This window comes from Podarcis cretensis (genome assembly GCF_951804945.1).
Source record: "Podarcis cretensis genome assembly, chromosome: 8".
Classification (NCBI taxonomy): Eukaryota; Metazoa; Chordata; class Lepidosauria; order Squamata; family Lacertidae; genus Podarcis; species Podarcis cretensis.
Window position 1 is genome coordinate 57,717,844 of NC_137177.1, and position 25,035 is coordinate 57,742,878.

The following is a 25,035-nucleotide window of genomic DNA, read 5'->3' on the forward strand; positions in this document are numbered from 1 at the left end:
AAACAGTCAGGGATCCCCCCAAAGAATCCTGGGGATCATAGCGTTCCAGTTGTTATGAGACCCCTTTTCTCCTCCCAGAGCTACAATTCCCAGCATGATTTATCAATCAATCTCTTCCCAGGGAACTCTGAGGCTATACTGTATAAGTATGTTGACGCAAAGTGTAGTGGATTCTTAGGCTGCAATCCTAATACACTTGTTTAGTAGCAAGCCCCACTGAACAGCGGGATTTTCTTCTGAATAAATATGTATAGGATTACGCTGTTTAAGAGTTCTAGTCTTCCAGCTGTTGTTGGGAACTCCAGCCAGCATGACCAATGGTCAGGAACAATGCAAGTATGTGGTAAGGCCAGAGCTTCCCAATCTCTAGCATAAGCAAATGTTATATTTGCATTTACGTTTATCCTGGTGCAAATGACATTTGCTTTGTAGCGTGCTGAATTGGGGTTGCGGCTATCTTGTGCTAGAGCACCTACCTGCAGCAATAGGCCCTGTCTCCTTTGCTGCACTCTGCTGGGATATAAGATCAATCAATAGCAAGATCTTTGACCAGTGATTATTAAAAGTGACTGGTGGAATTCCCTTGGAGGGCACAAGACACATGGAAAAGAGGGGGTAGTGATTGAAGGTGCAGGAAAGGATATGATCCTGAAGCAGGCAGGGTTATTTTTCAGTCACCAAGCCAAGACCCAGGTAGGCCCATGAAGCACAGGACCTTCACTGATTCACATTGGTTTTGGGATGGTCTTCACATCCAGCATCCCACTTAAAAAAGAAGGGAGCCCAGGATGAGCTGCTGGGATGTCCCAGTAATACTTCCCTTTTATTTTATGAGGAATGCAGAACCATCCACCCCCAAGTTAATAATAGGTTTAAACAGGTAATCTCCATACCTGGGAATAAACTAGCTTTTTAAAGGGATATCTCCCAACTGCAGAAGCCCATTCCCAGGGCAGCACTGCCTGCAGCTTACTGAAATATGACCTTAATATATCATTTGCCCAAAACCACAAGCTGGTATCATGAAGAACACTGACTGATAATAAGAAAACTAAAAAGAAGAGTTATGGTTCATGCAGCCTAAATCCCCCAGAGCAGATTGCTTGTTGTATTAAATCCATTACTAACAGGGCAACATACTGGCACAATGACAGATTTTAGAACACAATGTTTTCATTCTTGTACTCTAGTCCACAAAAGTACCTTACAAACACATGACAAATTTGTTGTGCAGGCTGATGGAAAGGACTAGTCTTTACCCACATCATTGAAAATAATTACAAAAAGGCCACAAGTAAAAATGTTTTCTTTTTCTTTTTAAAAGTGCGACCTCACAAAAGCCCACTCACAATGTTAGTATTTTCAATTCAATTCTTATCAAATTCTGCAATGCCATCAAATTCTGCTTAAACAACTGAAGTTTATAGAACGTGTTACTTTGAAAAACTGTGTGAAACCCACAAATACACAAGAAACCAGAATAGAAATTGTTCCAAATCTAGCTATACAAGGTACATTAAGAATGCAAGTTCTACAGCAGTAGAAAAATGCGTTTACATATTAGCAGTTGGAAAAAAAGGAAAGAAAACAAAAAGGCTGTCTTCAAATCCCTGTAGGCTTGTAAAAACCGCTTCCTTCCAGCACCCATCGTAGATTATTGGCAAGCTGTTGAGGGGATTAAAAAGACACATTTATTAACAAGAATGCTACCAGAGAAAACTACCAATGTTCATAAGCAGTGTTAACAAAGTCTGCATCTAAAAACACTTTTAACTGAAAAAATAATGTAGCAAGTAGAGTCCAAGATTAGGACCAAGGTTCAAAAACACTACTCAGCTATGAAGGTGCTAGTCCTTGACCTTGTCCCAGTCACTTCCTCCCAACCCATCCTATCTCTTAGGGCTGTTATGAAAACAAACAAGAGGCAGAACTACATATGTGACCTTGGGGTTATTGAAGGAAAGAACACAAGGAGAGTCTGGCTACTGAAGCAGGCCCAAATCCCATGTGCTCCTACATTCTGTTCTCCCAGTGGCCAACCAAATGCCCCAATGGGAAACCTGCAAGCAGCACCTGAGAGCAAGACAACTCTCCCTGCCTGCAATTCCCAGCAACTGGGATATAAAAAGCAGGATATAAACACTATAAACAAGCAAGCAAGCAAATGTTCTGAACATGCAGCCCTTAAGGTGGGAGGGGGGCAGGCAGTGTTAAATCTGAAAGGAAGTGTGGTTAGATGCTAGCAGTGAACACATTTTCTGAATGTGGATTATTCTTGTGTAGCCAAAACAGAGCCAGCCAAAATAATCCAGAGGCAGGGAGGAATTCTCAAGAAAACCTTGGGGGACGGGGGAAATATGGAAGGAAGGAGAGGCTTCCAAAACAGCCCAAAAAGGACTAAGTATGCTCAGTGGTCATGGAATGTCAGCTGATTTTGTAGATGGTGAGGGGAGAAAATCAGGGAGAGAAATGTAATGGAATATCCTGGAGGTGGCCACGGGTGTCTGTCACACTGAACAGGAGCCCTCCACACTGCAACAGTTTGTGGTAGGTTCCACTTGTTTAAGAACCTTATTAACTAGCTTGCTGGACCACTAAGACAGGCCCAACACTGGCCAGTGTGATTTCTCTGTAGCTCGCAAGCAGGGCATGAGGTGACAGCTGTATCCTGCCAGCTGGTATTCAAAGAGATATAGCTCTATAGGCTGTATTGCGCACAAGTGACTACTGTTACTATCAGCTTTTTCTATCAACAAGACTCTTCTCCACGCAGCCACAGCTACACCTGGTGGCAAGAAGTGCCATCCATTTATTTCTTCTATTTACAACCTACTGCCAATAATACTCCAGGAAGTATTATTCTATTAAACTTAAGACACTCTGGAAAACTGGGGCATGGCACCCATCCAGATGTTTAGCAAGCCAAGGCCTATTTAGCTCTAGCACTGTATGCATCTGGTATGTGAATCAGCTCCTGTTCTAAACAGAGGGGCAAAATGTTCCAACCTTTGAAAACAGACAGTCCAAGCCTAGCACTCTTTGATAATTTCAGACCCAATTCAAATACAGGACTACTTTTAGTTCTTTCTGGTAAAGGGGTGGTGAATTAGTAACTCACCAGATGCTGTTGGGTGCCAATTCAACCCTAGCATCATGGCCAATTATCAGGGACAATGAGAGTTGGGAGTCTAGCAACATCTGGAGGTTCATTGGTTCCCTACCCATTTTAGCAGGTATTTCCCCTGTCTCTTACCAGAAGAAGAAAGCAAAGCAATGTAAGATTGTGGTAATGGTGCAACCCATCTTATCCCCTTTATCTGGGTTCCCTATCCACCAGCTGAAAGCCACTCTGCCTAGCCCGCCCGCTCCCACAGTCCAAAAAGATAGTTTCAGTTCCCAATATGTAGCCCTGCTTAACATGTTCTGAACTCATTTGAACATGATTCTCACTTGATGTTTTGGTAGCAGGTGCCTTGTTCTCGCCTTCCAGCTCCTCCACTCCAGCTTGCGTCATGAGATCTGCGATGTTCTTCTCCAGGTCGTCAATACGGCAGCTCATGTCATCAAGTGAACAGAGTTAAGAAAACAGACTAGAGAAATGCAAAAGTGAAGAGACACCACCTGACCCTCAGAAAGCCTAGACCCTGATGTTTTTATAACTAAGTAAATTGGGCCTCATTATAAAAATCAATAATGAAGATTTCAATGTTAGGTGGAACTGGCACTGTTACAGAGCCCACATATAACACATCCTACACTTGTAAGAAATTGGTATTTTAGTGTGGCAGCACCTATGCTTTGGAAGTCTTGCTTATTGAGATCAGGCAGATGCCTTCACAGTACTCTTTTTGGTCCCTGCTAAAAATGTCTTTGTTTAGATATGCCTGCCCAGATATTTAAAATGTGGTGCATTTTTAGTTTATTGCTTGGTATTTTTTTTAAAAAAATCATGAATGTTTTAAATTGATTTTACTAATAATTTTATTGTTTTATTCTCTTTGTAAACTGCTTTTTTACAATCAAGCAGTATATAAAAGTAAGAACTGCTCAGCACCTACTGAAGCGCTAACAGCTTTAGAACACAGTAACACAAGCAGGACATGAGGCCTCTTCTACAGTTGCTCCCAGATGACCAGTACTCATCAAGTTGCTATGGCTAGTAGCTATATGCCAAGAAATCATCATTCAGTTCCTGCAATCCTGCCAGAAAAGACAATCCTGGGCTGGGGGAGAAATAATATATTATCTGGTATATAACAGCCCTCTACCTTCCCTTCCTTTGTCCTCAAAAGTTAGGCTCCATCACATAATGTTTTAACCATCACTCACTCTTCCCAGGGAACTCGGGAAAATATAGCTCTGTTGAGGAGAGATGGCGTCTCCAAATATTTTTCAGCACTTTTAACAAGCTACAGTTCCTAGGATTACAGTGGTGCCCCGCAAGACGAACGCCTCGCAAGACGAAAAACCCGCTAGACGAAAGGGTTTTCCGTTTTGGAGGCGCTTCGCAAAACGAATTTCTCTATGGGCTTGCTTCGCAAGACAAAATGTCTTGCGAGTTTTTCCGACTTTTTCCCCCTCCCCCCCTTTTTCTAAGCCGCTGAGCCGCTTATCAGCTGATCCGCTAAGCTGATAAGCCGCTAAAAGCCGCTAATAGCGCTAATCCGCTAAGCCGTCAATGGGCTTGCTTCGCAAGACGAAAAAACCGCTAGACGAAGAGAATCGCGGAACGGATTCTTTTCGCCTTGCGAGGCACCACTGTATTTGGGAGAAGCCATGACTGTTGAAAGTGGTATGATACCGCTTTAAATATACAGCCTTTGGAGGAAGCAAGTCATTTGGGGGATTTATAGAATTCATCCATTCTGTACATCACAGAGTGGCTGGGGAAACTCAGCCAGATGGGCGGGGTATAAATAATAAATTATTTTATTATTATTACATCACACAAAGAGCTCTGTTTAAAAGATGGAAAACCCAAAGGATATTCCGGCCAATAATCTGGTCAGACATGGTTTGAAACTTGTCCTGCATTTGCTGCAGCAGTGTCTGCACCTGAGGAGAAAAAAAAGTAGAGTTTTGCTTTAAACAGGAATTATCTGGGGCCACAGGATTTTGATTTCTAGGCCCCCAGGTGCAGTATTTAACCCAAAGGAGGCATTTTGGCCAATACTAAGCTCTGCATGTGAAATGTTTTCATCACAACTTCTGAAAGTGAACACTGGGTTCTGACAAAGGTCCCAAGCATACTTGAGCTATGAAGCATTAAATGAAGTTCTGAAGGGTTAGTTATGTGAAAATATCTCTTCTCATGGAAACTGCCAGGCTGGCAAATAGCAAATTATTAAGCGTTGTGGCTGCGGGGGCGGGGGGGGCGGGCTTGTCAATCCAACAAATATAAAATTGCATAGGAGCATCACCACTGATAAAATATGATATATGGATGTTTCAATTTCTCTTCCTAGGGTGGGATCCCAATGAATAAGGATACAAAATGCATCCTGAAATATGTTTCCATACTGCTCTGGGCCCAATTCAACATTTTGTAGCCTGAGGTGGCCAAGACAGTGACTCCCCGCCACACCACATACAAAAGGTGACTGGACTGCAGCTGAATCCAACTTTAACACTGGTGACAGGATAGAATTGCCAACACTGGTATGAGGGCAGAGCACCAACTTAGCAAGCCAAGGGGTAGGGCATGCAGCACACACACAGCCCTGCCCTCCAGAATCCTACATTGGCTCCCTGTCCCTCAGCATCTGCCCCTACCAACTACACTGTAGGAAGTACCGTAATGAATAGTTGTATTCTAAATATTAGTATTAGTGAATCTTTGTTACTTCCAAACTGCCTGGGGAGGATCTGTGTTCTGAAAGGCAGGATGTAAATAAATTTGTTATGCACATAGTGTACATGTAAGAAAAGGGGGGGGGGGGAGAGAATGTGTGTGTGTCTTGGGGCAGATTACAAAAATACACAATATATACATTATAGAATATCCATCACATATACATTTCTCTCTCTGGAGTAGTCATTAAAATAAACCGCACAGAGTAGCCCCCGCCCCAAATATCCATAGAGGCCCCACCCGACCCCCAATCTCTGTAACAAGCAGAGCCCCCTCGGTTTCCATGGCAATCAGACCCGCCCTGACCACTCCTGCCCTCGTCTCCATGGCAACCCCCACTGCGAGGTAGGCCCCGCTTCTCTCTTCTCCATGGAAACACACTCCCCCACTTGAGTGGCCCCATTCGGTCTCCATAGCAACCGAAATCCTTTCCCACCCGCCCCGGCATTCCCCACGGCTGCTTTTCTTGCCACCTTACCACGGCGGTGAGGTCTTGCACAGTCTTGGGGTCCGTCTCGGCCATGTCGGTTCTCTCCGGCTCCAGCCTCTTTCCCCTCTCCAGACCCGACTCCAGAAGGCGCTTCCGGCCTCGCCTACGGGATTTCTCCGCCCTCTCTCGCTGCTCCGAATCCCCAGGCCTCGCGAGACAAAACGAACAGGACGAGGTCGAGATTGCAATGCATTGTGGGACCCGTAGTTCTCCCCGTTGGACGCCCTGACAGGTTTGTGTGCGTGTGTTTTGTTAATATAAATTATTTTCTTGTATGTGGTTGTGCTTAATTATTATTTAAAAATTGCGTTTTGGAACCCGTTCTGGTCAAGAAGCAGGATTAAAAAACAACCTTTCATATGTAGGAGCTGGGAAAGAGGCACAGCCTTATGGGAAATGGAGTGTTTTTAACCATCTAGCGGAGTGGCCTCATAAGGGGCGAATAGCATTGTGGGGAATGTAGTCTCTATGGTTCACAGAGGAAGGAACATTTAGGGCACTCGCAATCTAAACTCAAAATAGGAAACACGCGAAAGGTCGCGCCGCTCTAGACCTTTCATTTTTTTGTTGACCTGTTTTCTGTATCCTTTGCATTAGGAATCTAGAAAGTCTTTAGATTTGAGATCAGAAGGGATCAAGGGATTCCAGCAATGTGTGACTCTACTCTTTTCGCTATCTCTGTGGGGCCAAAGGCTAGGAGACGAGCACTTTGGGAAATGGAGTCATGGGTGTACTGAAGGTATCAGAAGCAGGCAGGTGTAAACTCAGAAGTGATAGGGTAGCCACTTGCACACCACCCGCCCCCCCCCCCCGGACATTGATTTGCATAACATTTGCACATACTAATTTATATTTATAGATGCAGATTTTAAAATAAGTTCTACAATTGCTAGAGAAATAAAATATATTTTAAATGGAAATGCAATCATTTAACTTTAAGCTAGACTTGGACCAGAAAGCCCTTGAAAAAGTGGACACCATCACACAGAGAAATGTCTGTAAAGCAGGGTTGCTAAATTAGAAGCATCCCAGCTGCAAATAAAACATTTTGAATCTGTTGTAAAGTGCAATATACAATTGTGACACTAGATGGCGAATGTGAGCTATAGCAAATCCGATGCATTTTTCAAAACGATTTTTTTAAAAAAAACATTTTCACAATGTTTTTAACATTGACATTGTTTTTCCTTTATTGTTTCCACCATTGTTTTATTTTTGCCTTCTCTATTAGATTGTATGTCACAGATGCAGAACCTGTGACCCTCCAGATGTTGTCGGACTGCAACTCCCATCAGCTCCGGCCAGCATGGCCAAAGGTCAGAGGATGGTGAGAGTAGTGCAACAGCATTTGGAGGGCTATGGGATCCCTGTCCTTGGTGTATGCCATTGTTGCAGGAGATTGCCTTGATGCCATCCTGGCGCTGCTTAGAATGGGTGCTCCCTCTTCATCCCTGCACAGATGGCACCAGCTGGCAGAAGTATGTGCACCAACTAAAAGCAAGCAAGCACTGTCCTAGACGTATATGCAGAGCAATCAATTAATTTGATTGAAACTAGAATTATAGAGATGGGAGGTACATCTGAGATCATCTAGTCCAATCCCATGCTGATAACGTTAATCAGCTGCTATGACATCCCTCAATGGTAACCATCCAGCCTCTGTTTAAACATCTCTGACAATGAATCTGTTTTAGATTTATTTTCCTTGGGGAATCTTTTCCACGCTTGGTTAGTCAAAGAAGCATTGTCAGTCCATTTTTATTTGACTGCAGCACATGAAAGTTTGGAAACGTAATCCTGCTGCTTATTTCGATGCTTTGAGCATAGACTTTCATGCTGTGCAGGTAATCTGGAATCAAAAGGGGAAGCCATCTGTACAAACAGTAGATTCTGCGGTGAAAGATTATCTGAGTAAGGTTATGCAGAGGTTGGGCACTGAAAACAATATATGTGATTAATGTACAGTAGGGACTTTCCTTCAGTGTTATGTTTTATTATTTCTAATGCAAAGACGCCAGTTGATTAAAGAGTTTCTGTTTTTAATAGAAGAACTGCTACCTGCGTTAAAAAAAAAAAAGTTGTGTTGCAAATGCTTTGGAAGGCAATCTGCTGAGGCCATTGATTCCTTTGAACTCATCTGCTGATATCATGTAGTCAATTGCCAGCTAAGGCTACCACACATTTGTTGGAGGCTGTGCACGTTTTTCCATAGCTCATCAAAGCAGCCTCTTTCATTGGCTTGCTTACTAAGCCCCTTTGTCTCTCCTACTTTATAGTTAAAACTTAATTGCCACTTGCATTCTATTGATCTTTCTTAATACAGTTTGCTGCTTTGGGGATGCTGTTGTGCTCAACAAACCTATTCTTCACATTAACCTATAATCTTTTGTCTTCACTTAATTGCATCCCTGCAATAACGGGCTGGAGAAACAACTGTCCAAAGTTAGCATTCACTACAGAGATGCGAGTAGTCTAGATTTACACCCACTATAATCAATGCATACCATCCAATATTTCTCCAGTGAAAATAGGGACGTCCCATTCCATAACAATAATTTTGCTATTTAAACCCCACACATCTTACTGGGTTGTCCCAGCCACTCTGGGCAGCTTCCAACATATATAAAAACATAATAAAACATTAAACATTAAAAAAAACCTTCCCTATACAGGATTGCCTTCAGATGGCTTGGGGCTCAGATAACTCCATACCCTCCAACATTTCTCCAATGAAAATAGGGACATCCTAAGGAAAAGTGGGACATTCCAGGATCAAATCAGAAACTGTGACAGCTTTTCTAAACCAGGGACGACCCTGGAAAATAGGGACACTTGGAGGGTCTGTCAATGGAGTTATATTTCTTGCATGTGGAGGAGCAGTAAAATAGTAGTCAGAACTCAATTTGGCTACTAACTATTCTAGAAACATCACCACCTTTGTCATCTTTCTTATAATGTGCCTTATCTGCTTAAGTGTGCACAGGACACAATTCAGTGTGGCCTAAAAATCCAGAATCCTATATGGCTAACTCATTCTGTGAGTGTGGACCCTTTTGTAGCCAAAACAGCCCACTCCTTGCACAAAAGAAAGATATCAGTGGGTTTGTGGGAACCCCTAGTATAGCACAAGTTAAAAAAGAAATTGGAGAAAAAACTTTGCAGAGGGGGTCTGAAAACATGCTCATTAGGCACAGAATGCTGACTGGCAGTGGAAATCACAGGAGAGGGGAAATGGAATGGAGTATCTTGGCAGGGGGGCTGGCTGGCTAACAAGGAGTCCAACGACATCTGGAGGGCACAATGTTGATTACAGTGGTACCTCGGGTTACAGATGCTTCAGGTTACAGATGCTTCAGGTTACAGACTCCACTAACCCGGAAATAGTACCTCGGGTTAAGAACTTTGCTTCAAGATGAGAACAGAAATCGTGCGGCGGCGGCGGCAGCGGCAGCGGGAGGCCCCATTAGCTAAAGTGGTACCTCAGGTTTAGAACAGTTTCTTTTTTTGAAAAAAATAATTTTTTATTCATTTTTTTCCAATATAAAATTTATACAGTTCATACAACTTTTTTATATCCATTTTCTTTTTTTGACTTCCCTCAACTTGACTGATACTCCTTCCCTTCTTGATTTCTTACACATTCCTAAAACCTTACTTCTATTATTTTTATAAATTAAATCTTATTTCACTCATATTCTAACATTTCTTTTTACAGAGCTTCATTGAAGCTTACAAGCGTTATTTGATTATCACTTAATTTGTGCATATACTCTGTAAACTTTTCCCAGTCTTCTATAAATCTCTGATCTCATCGATTTCGGATCCTTCCCTTCAGTCTATCAAGTTCTGCAAAGTCCGTCATCTTCAATCTCCATTCTTCTAATGTAGGTAGCTCCTCTTGCTTCCATTTCTGAGCCATCAGTATTCTTGCTGCAGTCACTGCATATAAAAATAGCTTCCTTTCTTTCTTATTAATCTCATTCCCTGTAATACCAAGTAAAAACGCTTCTGGTTTCTTAACAAAAGTGTACTTAAATATTTTCTTCAATTCGTTATATATCATTTCCCAAAAGCTTTTTACTTTCTTACACTCCCACCTCATATGATAGAATGTACCTTCTTTTTCTTTACATTTCCAACATTTGTTACATTCTTTATACATCCTTGCTAACTTCACTGGTGTTACATACCATCGATACATCATTTTCATCACATTTTCTTTTATTGTTGTACATGCAGTGAATCTTAAACCTTCTTTCCATAATTTCTCCCAATCCTCCATTTGTATATTATATCCAAAATCTTTGGCCCAGTCAATCAAAGTTTCAGGTTAAGAACGGACCTCTGGAACAAATTAAGTTCTTAACCTGAGGTACCACTGTACTCCCATGTGTAAGGCTTATAAGCAGATGCGGTGTGTGCTTAGAACACTTGAAATGCAATGTAGATTGTAAGCATCATCATTATCACCATTATGCTGAAGGTGGGCAAAAGAATATACAAGAACCTTGGCTAATACTGACATTCACAAACCTAAATGCTGTCCAGGTTTGCTCTGTATTCATCTAAGAAGGTCTCTGAGAAAAGCAGAGCATCCGTAGATGTAATTTAGGATAGTGTTGAGCTTGGGGGGGGGGGGGAATCATCAGCTGAATGTTACCCTGTTTCTGAGCTCTTAAAACCCTGTCCCAGATGGAATTAACCTGGGTTGACATGACATTTGAGTAATGCCGCATTCTCTGCTTTATCACTTCAGTTAGTTTCCTATACGTTGCTGCTGCTGCTGCTGCTGCTGCTGCAGTAGTAGCAGCTGTACTCAGATGGGCACCTGGGAGTTTGCCATCTCCTGATGCCCAAAGGCACCCTGAAGGAAAAACAGAGAGAGATAAAAAGCAGCAGCAGCAGCATATATGCATATATTTATTTTGTACCGTCAATATCATTTCCACCAGTGATCATATGCGGGAGGTAGGGGTGGGGGCAAGGACTACTATCCTCAATGGCTATGTTTTGCCTTCACTGTCATATGCGTCTGAATACCAGCTGCTGGGAATCACAAGCGGGAAGAACGTTGTTGATCTGTGGATCTATTTTCAGGCTTCCTATTGGGCTGACTGGCCACTAAGAGAACAGAACAGTGGACTAGATGGGCTCTTGACCATGATCCAGCAGGGCTCTTCTTATGTTATTATGACCCAACAGAATTCATTCTGTGTCTAGAGGACTGCTTTAATCACTCTAAACAGAAAATGGATTTGCACACCACCACAAAGTGCACATTCTTTCAAAATGCAGTTATCTTGAGGGTAATCTGGCAAGCACTGCATGTGGGAGGCAGGCAGAGATATTACTGGGTTGAGTTTGCAGGATTGCATGGTTCACTCTGCGTCTATTTCTCTCCCTACCTACCACACTTTTTCTTCCCCACTACCACCACAGTACGATTTCCCCATTCAGGGCTTCCCATGGACCACAAGGTTGGGGAATCTTTGGCCCACAAGCCAAACTGGGCCCAGCACAGGTCCAGGTTTGGCCCACAGATCCATTTTCCCCAAACCATAAAAACCTAAAACCTGCAGTGTTGCAAGTCACCACCCATCAGCTCTCTTGTTCTAAGGCAGGCTTCCTCAACCTCGGCCCTCCAGATGTTTTTGGCCTACAACTCCCATGATCCCTAGCTAGCAGGAACAGTGGCCAGGGATGATGGGAATTGTAGTCTCAAAACATCTGGAGGGCCGAGGTTGAGGAAGCCTGGTCTAAGGGATGCTAATTGGAATGCTCTTATTGCCAGAGAAATGTTTCTATTAAGTGTCATGTGGCACAGTTCTAAAGCCGGACAGATTGTTCAATACTAGCATCTCAAAAGGGAAATTACATTACTGCATTTTGTGCAAGAGAAGCAGCATTTTGGTGATTACTTTTAGATCTGCTAGATGCCACTGGCACGTAATTTATCTGTGCTTTGTGTAGTTGGTGCTGCGTGTCTTGTGTAGCAACTAAACTGCAGAGTCTGTAAGCTGCCGTTTATGATTCGTGCATAAGAGTAAGATCTAGCAATTCAGAAGGTTTCTTTAAAACAAGAATCCTGCTGTGAAACTGTGTTTTACATAAGAACCTCTCCAGGGAGGCGCATTGGTGCGCAAGGAGATTGGAACCGGAGGAAAAAGTTCTGCAAGGTCATTCCTTTCGTAGAAGCTCTGATTCCCAACATTGTGCCGGTGGGTTCAGTGGTGCCTTAGAAGTCATCCCTGGGAGCCTTAAAAGACTCTAACCTCTTCCACTCCCTGCCCCCTTGGTCATGAGGTGGTGAATGTGGTTATGTTTTTCTTCCTTGAATAATACATAGAATTGAAGGAGAAAGTTGGAAGAGTGGTGCTCTTTCTTACCCACTTTCAGCTCTATGTGCTTTTCATGACTCAGATAAATTCTGCTGGATCTGACTTTTGCCCAGATCTCTTGGGAAAGCTGAATGGGGCTGGGGCTGTGTGTGTGCGTGCACACGCTTTCTCTCTTAGTGTCTCATGGCATGGCAGCTGATCTGAGGTAGTGGGAGTTAAGTGACCAGAGCGGGTGGCACACACAATACTCACTCAGAAATCCAAATTTGCCTACAGGGCTGAAAAGGTTGGTAACCCCCTTGACTGCTGGTTGATTTCTCTTCCATGCTCTGTCTCAACTTCCTACTCTGATTCTTCATCCAAGAAGTGAAGATTTTGTTCATAAATGTATGGAATGATTTTGTTCTTCCCCCTATTACATGTCACATGCAAGCAGCAGAAGATGAGGGGCTCAGTTGAGAGACCACGTTTTTTGCACTTATCCTTGAAATTTTCCATCCTGGCTGGTTATAAGAAGAACCTGTAACTAAGAGCTTGTCCCCAAGATTGTCCTCCTCCCTCCAAATCCATTTCCCTTTTGTGCCATGTCTTTAGATTGTAAACCTGAGGGCAGGTACTGTCCTTTGTTTATTGATCTGTAAGCTACTTTAAGAACCCTTTTTGGCCAAAGATCAGGCTAAAAGTTATTTAAAAATAAGATATACAGTGGGCCCTGCAAGAAAAAATTCCAGTGTCTGTTCATGCTCTTATCCAACAGCTCATTCCATTCTCCTCTCCTTGAATTCCATGGTTTGTTCAGTCCTCATTAAGCTGTTGTGGGGCATCTGTTTTGTGTGCAGAAGTTCCCTAGCTCAAATCACAACATCTCTAGTTAGGGCTGGGAATGTCCCTCATCTGAAACCTTGAAGACCTGCTTCTAGTCAATGTGGACAATACTGAGCTACATGAACTAATGGTCTGACTCAGAGTAAGCCAGCTTCCTCTGTCTTGGTGGTGGTTCCTTTTGGTTTTGGTTTTTGCCACTTCAGGTTTTTGCCACTTCAGGTTGTCCCAGTGCCTCTCCATATCCCAGTGGCCACATTTTAGCTCCATTTCTGTTGATACTCACCACCTGAAGTGATCTCCTATTCTATCATGAAAAAGCTGAGAAAGGTCAAGGTGTCTGAAGGTGCACAAAGCTTGTGGCAGTGGAGATATTTGGAAGTGGCACCTGCAAATATTTCAGGTTCTGAAATATTTGCAGGACGTGCCATCAAACCAGGGGAAGGCATTTTAAGATGACACTCACCATTTTCTTTGTTTCGTCTCGGCAACTCAAATCAAAGGAATCCAAAACTTCTTGGAAGCATGAAAATGAATTTTTAATACATCAATTACGATGTGGGTAGTCAAGGGTGGAAAGTATTAAGGGGAAAGCAAGTAGAACCCATCCATAAGCCTAGAAGGGAGGAGGGATGTTCCTTGAGGGCTTTCAAATATAAATGAAGTTGTCGGAATAACATTAATGAAAAGAATATAATTAGAAATCAACAGGCACAGAGGAGAAGGGGAAACAACAAGCTGAACTCAGCCTTTTCATGAATCACATAGCACTGAAATGAAAAGCTCAGGAGTAGGAGATGAGATACAAGACTAAGGCCAAAATAATGGTGGTGTCGGGGGGGGGGGGAGAAACACTACTCTTGTTTTTTCTTCAAATCCTACAAATACTTCAAGCTTTCCAGTTGCTTTTCAGTAGGGATGGGTGAATCTGTCAATTTCAGTTTCTCTATGTCTCTCATTTTCCCCATCTTATTTATTTATTTACGAACACAATTTCTATACCACTTAGTATATTTTAAAAATACATATCTAAGCAGTATGTAGAAAACCAATGCAACAACCGACAACGTAAACAACTACCAATGTACACAGATATAAAACTGTTATATTCATACAAAGGTAGTAATAAATATAAGCCAATATCATTTACATTCATTTACATTCTGACGCATCCTCCCCTCTCAGCCTCCTGGCTCTCACTCAGGACTCCACCCACCCAACTTGGCTCTCACCCAAGGAGTAATCAAACTCTTAGCTCACTCACAAAAGTCTTGCAAAGAGGAAGGATCCTGGATACTGCTGGTGTCACCCTTGTCTCCCAGTCTAGGTTTGCTAGAGTGGGTGGCGGTTTCTCAGTCTGCCCACAACTGTGTCCCATTCAGCAGTCAACTGCACTCTCTAAAGTCCCCTACATGCGAAGACAGCCTCCAGCAGTAATCAATAGTAGGTCAAACGGTCAAGAAGGCAGTTAATGCACATGCTGCAGAGGGAAATGAGGGGCAGATGGGGCTCATCAACCTGGGAACATCTAGAAGGAGGAAATCTCTGATCCTAAACTTCCACTGCCTTGCAGAACAACTTTGGGAGAAGGAAAGGCTAAGGAGTAAAGCCTCCACAAATCTGGAGTGCAGTCCCTAAGATGGTTGGATGGCTTCTTGTGCGCCTCCTTCCGGCAACTTTTGCAGCTAAGCTGGTGCCAAATGCATTGCTCGGCTTTCCTTTGGAGGGTCCCTCTCAGCAAGGCCCAGGACCTCCATACACATTGCCCTGGCTTGTGCCCTGAGAGGTCACCTTGGTGCTGCTAAATGCAGCAAAAACAACACAGAAGGCAGCAGTTATGAGTTATGAGTCTCTGCAGCCACAGCAGGCACTGTAATTCTCCAACAGTTTGACTCACCCCCAGAGGCACACTCCATTGTCTCTTGAGACAGATGGATGACAACAAGGATGATGCAAATGAACGTGAACTTCTTCCCCATCATTAATTTTCAAGTTATGTTCTTGGAAACTGAAGCTGATCTATTTTTCTGCTAGGGCTTGTTAGCATAACAATGCTAATGAACGATGAAATTATACTCGATTTATTATCGTCTCCTCTCGACATCCATGCATTGTGATATCCATGGGAAGGTTACTTACAATGTGTCATTAAAAGTGATGGGAGCAATGCAAGCTTTCAGCATGCATAATAATATCAAGGGGGATTTCAGATATAAATGCAGACTAATTAAAGGCAGGAAAGGTCTTTGACTGTGAATCACAAGCCAGCAATTCTAGGCTCAGGGATGGGTAACTGTTGGTTTCTGCTCTCTTCACTGTGCAGCGAAAGGCTTGTCACAAGACAATGTTTACATTCCACAGACAGCATTGCTGTTGTGTTTCCCACGGGAAAGGGGAGGCTGGATGTGACGTACACTGGTTTCCTGTTTTTCACTGTTCTCTCAGTGTGATTCTCTCTGAGCTTCAGAGGAGAGAGGATGCAGTTTTCTGCTCCGGCAGAGACAAGATGGTTTTCTGTAATCTACCAGCTATGAAATGTAAATAAAGCAATATAGAGCATGTTGGCACGTATTCCTCATCATTCCGCTGTGCACTTGGATGCTACAAATCAACAGTAACCTCATACCTGGGGGCTAAAGGTGGCCATCCAGACTTTTCTTTGTGGCTCTCAGGACTCTCCCCAGACCTTACTATCCCTGCGTAAGGGCTTCTACCTGGCCAGAATGTGTCCTTGAGCTGTGATAATGCTTCTTGACTGCCTGGATAGATAAATGTGTGTGTTTGACCATTGACTTGTACATGGCTGGAAGGTAGCCTACCATACAAAGGTAAGAGTCACACCCATTGCTCCGAATAGTTTTTGCTTCTGGCCCCACCTACCACTGACCTTTGGTCCCTGCAAGGTTACCTACAGAAGGAGAAGTTCATCATCCCTGCTGTGGCCCCTGGCAAAGAGAGATTCCTGGTCTTAGAAAGGGAGATGTGATGACAGCGTCTCCTTCTCTGTTGCTCCCACATTCTCTGTTCTCCTGGCCCTACCAGTGTCAGGGCTCTGATGTCCAAAATGGCAGCATACAGGGGCAGATTATGGAAAATAGAAGATTAAGGGATCACTGAAAGTCTGCCACTCAGAATATGGAGCAAGCTTGTTCTCTCTTGCTCCGGAGAGGAGGAATGGAACTAATAGGACTGGAAATGATAGGGATCCTGATTTCAGTAAACCATTGGGGAACTTTCCAACAGCCAGAGCTGTTTACCAGTGGAACAGGCTGCCTCTGGAAGGCTGTTCTGTCATTCACTAGAAGCCATCTTTAAGGGGTACTGTAGTTGCATCCTAGATGGGGGAAATTGCAGCCATTGGGGAAAATGGCATGAGATGCAAAGCCTAAACATATATAGCTGGGATAGGGGGCCTGTGGCCCTTCAGATTCTTATTTTTTTTAACAATTCACATCATTCCTGACCATTTGCCATGCCATCTGGGGCTGATGGGACTTGGAGCCTCCCATCCTTGGTATGAGCGCAGTGATGAGCACAATGACCGTTTGCTACATTGGCAATGAGGGATAACAAAATCTTCCTGGCTTTGCTCTGATAATTTAACACGGTAGGAGGACATGATAAAACCCTGGTCCCAATTATTCCTAAATGAACAGGAGAAAGTTATCAATAAATTCTAGTGCTCCAATTTCACGCTGCAGTCCCCCTTTGATATTTCTTTCTTTTTTCTTTTTAAATTGTTTAATAACATTGACCTTCATTCAACTGACAGTCATCATCTAGTCCTGGAGGTGTCACAACATCTTTTGTCAATCTTCTTGAAGCAGGTGAAATATATGGAGAAAGTGGATAGACAGAAGGTGTCCTGCCGCTCTCATAATATAGAATCCATGGGATAATCCAAAGCATCTGAAGAGATTTAGGACAGACTAAAGGAAGGAAGCCTCCACATGGCACATATTTAAACTATGGAATTCTCTTGCACAAGGCGTATTGATGGCCTCTAGCTTGGATGGCTTTAAAAGATGATTAGACAAATCAACACAGGATGAGGCTATCAGTGACTACTAGCCACAGTGACTAGGTTCTACCTCCACTGTCAGAGGCAATATGTTTCTGAATACTAGTTACTGGGAATTGCAGGTGGAGAGAGGGCTATTGTGCTCCAGCTTTAGGGCTTCCCATAGGCATCTGGTTGGCCACCATGGGTGGCATTCAACTACGTTTTACTCAGAGTAGAGCTACTGAAACTAATGGGCCTAACTTAGTTGTGTTCATTAATTTAAGTGGGCCTACTTTGAGTAAAATCTAGTTAAATTCCACCCTGTGGAAACAGGAGGTTGGACTAGATGGGCCAAGGTTGTCTTATGTAACAGGAGGAATCAGTCTGCAAAGATAGGACTCACAATGCTAAACTTCCTCACAGGAGCCTGGTCTTTGACATATTTGTCAGCTTTGTGTTAATGAACGTCGCACTCTGGGGTTAAGAGATTTTATGGTGCTGATGGTGGTTTTGAAAATAGCAGCTGTTTTGAAAATTAGATTTCTGATAACAAAAAAGGTGCAAATGAGTGGATCCTACAGATTGCATCACACTTTTTGTTTTCTTTTTTAAACATAGGACCTCAGTTTTTTCTTGCTCTGAAACCCGCAGTGTATAAAATAATGCAACTTTGGCTTCCTGAATGTGTCGAAGTAATTCTGAGGCCCGAACATGTTGTCCCCTTTCTCTCCCGACAGCAATTAGCTCTTGTAAAATCTCTCACATGTGCTCAGAATTTGTAAGGGGATTTAATTCTTGCGTTCCTGCTGTGAGACCTACTGCGAGTTCTTCCCTCAGCCACTCTGAAGACTCTCAAGGTCAGCCGAGCCTAGAATTGCTGTGCTGAGGCAAAATGTCCACTCTACTCTGTTGACAGAGGCTGCAAAAATTGGGGAGGTTTGGATTTCAGCAATGATGGGGGAGGGAGCGAACAGGCATAAAACATGGAGACTGGATCATTAGGGCAAATGGGGCACTGCCCCTCCAACCTGAGTCTGCATTTTGCCAGCACTCATTTGCCTTGCCTTCTTGCTTACAGGCTGTCCAGAGGTTAGCTCTGCCTATCAGTTTTCACCTCCTCCTCCTCAGTCTCAGTCTTGCCCTTGTAGAGCTCAGCAAGGAGGACAGCGGAGGCAAAACTAGAATAGAGGCAGATTTAGGGGAGCGAGACCAGTTCGCCTGCACTGGGCGCTGAATGGAAAAGGCGCTGCAGGAGGCACCGCAACAATGACTTAGAACAGAAGACGAGAGGTGGGGGGCAAATGTTGGCATCACACAGCGTGCCGCTGAAATTTGAAAGCCCAAATGCCACTGCCACTGTCACCTGTCTGTCCCCTCCCACCACCTGGCGGTCAGGTGGACCAGTGTTGGAAGTTTGAATGCAACTCTGCTTTTAGAAGAGGGGTTTGCATGGGTTAAAACAATAGGGTTTGGGACCTCCAGATTCCCAGTCCATCTCTTGCTCTTCCTTGCTTTAAACCCATGATTCCCAATGTGGGGCACATCCCCACAGGGGGGCAATTTGATTTTTAAGGTGGGCAATTCAAGAACAAGTTATTAACAATGAATGGCCTTTTAGGCTTCCTCCATGTGAATAGGAGTTCACTTTTTGAATAATAAGAATTATATGTCATGTGGGGTGTTTTTAAGAGAAGCTTAGGTGAGGACGTGGGTGGCACTGTGGGTTAAACCACAGAGCCTAGGACTTGCCAATCAGAAGGTCGGCGATTCGAATCCCCGCAACGGGGTGAGTTCCTGTTGCTTGGTCCCTGCTCCTGCCAACCTAGCAGGGCCTAATTCATTTCAGTGGGCCTATTCTTGCATTGCAGGGGTTGGACTAGATGACTCTTGGTCCTTCCAACTCTACATTTCTCTATGATTCTATTCTGAGCAGCTTTGTGTTCATCTGACATTAGGAAAATGATCTCACCTTTACTGAACTCCGTATGGAGGTACTGATAAGTTTTTGAACCCCAGAATTTCAGAGTATGCTGTGAACTATGAATTTGTCGAAGCATAAATCTCCATGGAATCATTACTGTTAAAGTCACAAAGCTTCAGTTTGGTCCAAAGGGGAAACTTAGAGAAAGCTGAAAAAGTTCTGCTGTTATTTCCATTGGATATTCAGCCTGCAGGGAGATTTTCTAGGTACCATCTGTGCCGTGCTATGCAAAGGATCAGGAGGCATTGATCAAATGCTATAGGAGCATCAGGCACAAAGCTCATTTGCTAGCATTCTGTTCAATGCGATAATTGCTTTTCAAACTTCATTAACAGGAAAGGGCAAATTACCAAAAAGTTCCTTACAAACTCAAGGAAAAGAATTTTCTGGGCTTGTGGTTTAGTCTTCAATGGCAATCCAAAATTGCCAAAGACAGATTACTGCTAGGTGGTGTGTTGGGGTGGGTGTTAGAAAGAATAAGAAGGAACTAATGGAGCTATCAATTGGTGATCCCTCAAAGCAGCCTTCCCCAACCTGCTGCCCTCGAGACCATTGGTTCCCAAACCTTCTCCCCACCCCTCATCTCCCACTTGAACATTTCTGAGGGTCTTGGTGGAGCACTTTATGATTTTACCACCTGTTGCAGTAGTTCTAATTCCATAGTAGTGATGCAATAAAATGTAAAACAAGAAATAAAAGCAAAATAAATACAATTAAAAATCAATATGAATTTTCAATGTGATGGATGTGCCATTGCTCATCTTCAATGACAAATCCACAGACACAGACCACAGATTGGAAACCTCTTTAGATATTGTTGGGCTACAACTCCCATCAACCTGACTACTAGTCTCCTGTTTCCCTGGATGGTGGCTAGAGATTAGTGTGTGATGAAACTAGGCTTCTGTACAAAAATAAAACTTGCATTCATTGCTTTGCCACTTTTGTTTCTGGCCCCAGGGAGCTTACATTCTCTGATCTAATATTTTTCCTTTTTCTTAATCATCATAATAATTATTAGCATTTGTATGGCTGTTTCAAGTATACAAAGCACTTCCTCTGCATTATCTGGTTGCAACCCTTACAGTTTTATAAGTGTGCTATTACTCCCATATTTCAGATGTGAGGGGGACACAACTGAGGCTGAGAGCAAGGGGCTTGTGGAAGAGAATGCATGGCAGAGATGAGATTTGAGCCGTCTCTGGTTCTTCATGATTCATAACTCAGCCAGTATGCTGCCCCATATCCTGCTGTTGTTATGGGTAACAATAATGTGGCAGAAATGTACCTTGGTCCCCCATCTCCCAGCTAGGAAATCTAAGAAAGGGGGCAGGGAGAGAGGAAAGAGCTTGCTACAACACCATACAAATAAGTCACCACATAAATCTGTTATATGATACAGACCAGTGTGATAGCAGGGCATAACTTTTTAAAGCTGAGAGCCTTTCCTGATTAATTATTTCCTTTCCAGAGGGCATCTCATTGAAGTTGCAAGAAAGTCACAATTTGGCAGGTTTAATTAAAAGCTTCTGCTCTCCCTCTCCCCCCTCCCCTCTTTTTCCCTCTCTCCACCTCCCCAACTAGAGTAATGAGTGGAAATTTTATCCTGCAACCTTAAAGCAGACAATGATCAGGATTCCTGGGCAATGTGTAAGCCTAGAATTCTGAATCTGAATCATCCACAGTTCAAGATCACAAGGCTGTTGGGGGGACATCTGGGGTGTGTGTGTTGCAAGTGAAAAGACAGGACTACATTGGGTGAATACATGGAGGGTGGGTGAAAGAAGCTCCTACTATGGTTTTGCTTTATATTTTAGGTAAGCAATGGGGAACCTTCGTCTCTCCAGATGTCATCAAACTCCAGCTCCTATCATCCCCAGCCAATAATCAGGGCTGATGCTATTTGTAGTCCAACAATGGGCTCATCCACAGTTCCACTTGTCTTGGGCCTAGAATGCATGGGTCTGAACAGTTTTGCACTTATCCTGTGCTTTCTTGGCACAGGTCCACATGGTTTTCTGTTTGCCCCACCGCTTTCCCCAGGAAAGTGCTGAATTGACTCAAACATCCATCTGTGGAAAAGCCAATTGACATTTGCTCCAATTCAGCTGTAAATATTGGGTTTTCCTGGTGGAAAGTAGCAGGACAAGTGGCAGTCTGGATGAGCCCAGTGTCTAGAGGGCACTTCATTGGCTACCTCTATGTCAGGAAATGGATTGTAGGAAACAATGGCACAAAGCAGCCTTCTCCAAACAGGTGCCTTCCAGGTGTTACTAAACTTATCAGCTCCAGCCAGCACAGACAATGATTGGAAATGATGGGTTGTAGTTCTGTAACATCTGGAGGGCCACAGGTTCCCCATCCCTGATTCAGATGAACACATATATTCTTTCTAAGGTGCATTGAAGTCTTTTAAAATTGGCTTTAACCTTCCCAGCAATGTTTGTGGGAAGTATATACTATATACTATTGAAACTTGCAGTTCTGTGTTAATTAGATGATTAAACAGATGATAAGCTGTGGTGATTGATGAGTATGTGGACTAATCACCCCTGATCTCCCTCTCCCCCCCCTCTTTTTTGCAGTTCTTGCATTTGGGGTTAATAAGTCACACCAGGAAAAAAGACCCATATCACGCAATGTGGAGGGTACAATGATGTTATTAAGCCCTGACTGATAAAGTTAAGAAGATTCAACCTTATCTCATTAATTAGCTGAGTGCCCTTAGCCTCAACGTTTGGCACATGTAAGGGCCTCAATCCTGAGAGATGCTGAATGCCCTTGATTTCCATGTTGCTTCAGATTTCCAGGAACCGACATTGCTCAGGTTTTCCAGGATTTGTTCAGGAGTAGACCCATACCTGCATTTAAATATTATTGAAATGAAGATATGAGTAAGAATATATAGCTCTGTATAACATAATCTTGATCTCCTTTGTGGATTTTTTCTTTCTGTTGCTGGGGGTTGTGGGTTCCATACTCTCTGCATACTAAATAAGCACCTAAGTTGCAAATTCTAAATGCTGTTCCATAGTGATTGAAACAGCTCCAGGAGGTTCTGGGGACAAAGTGAGAAAATAATGTGTCAAAGTAAGAAGAATGACAAGGTGAAGGACATCACTTTAAAGGTATCCTGTAGTAAACTAGCCCTTTCTTTAGAAGCTCAGTCATTTCACTCATTCTGTTTCTATGGATCATTCTAACATTATTTTGATTATCAATGAAAGGCAAGCATGAAATTGCCAAACTTGTACCAACACTGATCTGAGTGGAACTCTAGTGTAGGCCATTACCTGAAGGTGTTTTTATGGCAGACACGGTTCTTTACTATGAAAATATTCTTATACATCACCCACAACCATTACCAGTAGAAATAAATTATTGCACCGAGTTATGATGCAGTTACCCATCTTCCTATCCTTATATAAACTCTTAATCTTTTTATTTTAAAAAATGCTATTCTCGTCCAGTCCTTGAGAATACAGAATGTCACGGTCATTTTGCTTGAAATAATCCTGCTTTTCAATAACAGAAAAAGTCCTAAACTTTTCTTGCTCATTTGCTAATTGCAGGTGCCCACTGGAAGAATCTGGGTTGAGTATTTCATCTGATATGAGTGATAAAAATAGAATACATGAATCATTCCAGTACTTTAAATTCACAGGAGCAGCGGGTTTTTTCCCCTTCCTTGAAGAGCTCTGAAAGGATTCGTTGGCATTTCCGTTGCTCCTGACAGACAAAGCTGAATGCATTTAATTATAAGAAATAATTTGTCTTTGTGTGTGGAGGCGAATAGCTAATTCTGCCCCCTCCCTTTGCTACTCTTGTCAATGTGGGCCCTCTTCAATAATGTTTCCTTGAAAGAACTTGCAAATAAAAAGGTATTTATTTGTAGCATTCAAAATATGTATTTGTTGTATTTAAAAATAATAAAAGCCGAATGGTAAAGCTGTGCTGCAACAAACAAACAAACAAACAAACAAACCATAATCAGCTTAGGTTCAGAAAATAGTGGCCAAAATTATCAAGGGGGTGGAGCAACTCCCCTATGAGGAAAGATTGCAGCATTTGGGACATTTAGTTTAGAGAAAAGGAAAATTTCTGCATTTCTCTTAATATGTGCATTTTTGCAAGCATCCCCCTCCCCTCATAATTCATCTTTGGTATATTAGTTTCACTAATATGTGTGTTTTTGTTCCCAGTCTCCCCTAATAAAGAAGTCGTCTTCTTCTTCTTCTTCTTCTTCTTCTTCTTCTTCTTCTTCTTCTTCTTCTTCTTCATTTTTTGGTTGGAGAACTGCATTGCTAAGTTTGGAGAAGTGAGAAATTTCCAAGGATAGCTGTGCTTCCATTTGTGTATTGATACAGGAACCATAATTTAGATCCATGTTAAAATGTAAATTCAGCCCCATCCCTGACAGGCAAGTTGTCCAGAACCCAGAAAAGCAAGGAGGCGGCTGCACAGGAAGAGGGAAGGCAAAGACATTTGGAAGACCCTGCCCTGCTCTACAGAAGTGCAACTACCCCTACTGTAGGGGTTCTGACATTGCAGGAACAATTTATGGAGGGAAGATCAAGATTGTGTGCAAGTCAAAAATTAACTCACAAACCTATCCCCCCTGGGGAATTGCATCCCCACTCAACACCACTGTGAAGGCCTTTTGGTCTCAATGGGAAAGTATGGTGCTTAGGAACGACATATTGTACAGATGTTGGGTAGAGCCCACTGGGACTGGGTATAGGTGGCAGCTGAACATGCCTACAGAAGGAAGTGAGGATGCTATGCCATGTTGCTTGAACTGCTGGGGTGGCCCATGTCCTGAACCTTTTGAGACCAAAAACATCATCAACTGGCGGGGGGGGGGAATCTTTGCTGGCCTTACCCTCATTTATTTAACTGCATTTAACTCCAATGAACTCAAGGCAGCATACATACCGGTAGTTTTCCTCCTCCCCAATTTGTCCTCCCAACAACCCTGTGGGTAGGTTAGGCTGAGAGGCAATGACTGGCCTAAGGTCACCCAGTGAGTTCCATGGCTGAGTGTGGATTTCAATCCTTGTCTCCCAGGTCTGAGTCCCACATTCTATAACCGCTACATGAAACTGGCTCTGCCCAATCTTCCTAGTCTTCATTTCCAAGGGTGCTGCTTTTGTACTGTCACTCACATACAATGTCTGATTTAGATGCAGATGCCACTCTCTCCTGAGCTAGGGCTGCCTGCAAGGCCCAGGCCCAAAGCAGCCATAGCCATTAAGAGCCTTACTGAAGAGTCATGATTGTTGGCTCACATTGCCAGTTGGAGGCAAACTATTGTTCTTTGAAAGAACAACAAAAGTAGTCTGCCTCTCCATCTTCCTCCATTAAAAAAATCACTATTTACAATCACCAGGGGTGTTGTTACATGGATAACTACCAGTGAAGAATGCTAGTAAATGTCAGATTAACAGCTGCAGGAAGCAGCTGGAATGCATGCCGTATACCAAGCGGTCTTAGAGTATTAAATCTCCCATCTATGTTCTGAAAAATCAAGACTGAAAAAACTTCTCAGAA

At 43.1% G+C, this 25,035-nt stretch overlaps 1 protein-coding gene and 1 long non-coding RNA gene across 2 annotated transcripts; one reads left to right on the plus strand and one right to left on the minus strand.

The window, feature by feature from the left end:
* Positions 1-1,155: 1,155 nt before the first annotated feature.
* On the minus strand, positions 1,156-6,487 carry HSBP1 (heat shock factor binding protein 1). The gene is made up of 4 exons (XM_079988976.1): positions 6,330-6,487; positions 4,989-5,055; positions 3,451-3,567; positions 1,156-1,665 (listed from the first exon to the last, which is right to left on the minus strand). The coding sequence occupies exons 1-4, from the start codon at positions 6,372-6,374 to the stop codon at positions 1,655-1,657; spliced, it is 240 nt and encodes a 79-aa protein (XP_079845102.1). The 5' UTR covers positions 6,375-6,487; the 3' UTR covers positions 1,156-1,654.
* On the plus strand, positions 6,482-23,388 carry LOC307223147. The gene is made up of 2 exons (XR_013841990.1): positions 6,482-6,573; positions 23,150-23,388. It is a non-coding gene; the product is annotated as an uncharacterized lncRNA (long non-coding RNA).
* The last annotated feature ends 1,647 nt before the right edge of the window (positions 23,389-25,035 follow it).

Bases quoted from the DNA above. Each gene is read 5' to 3' on its own strand.
- HSBP1 (XM_079988976.1), bottom strand. From the start codon at position 6,374: ATGGCCGAGACGGACCCCAAGACTGTGCAAGACCTCACCGCCGTG. The intron at 5,056-6,329 runs GTAAGGTGGCAA...TTTTCTCCTCAG, and splicing joins TGCAAGACCTCACCGCCGTG to GTGCAGACACTGCTGCAGCA. The intron at 3,568-4,988 runs ATATCCTTTGGG...AACTCTGTTCAC, and splicing joins TGACCAGATTATTGGCCGGA to TTGATGACATGAGCTGCCGT.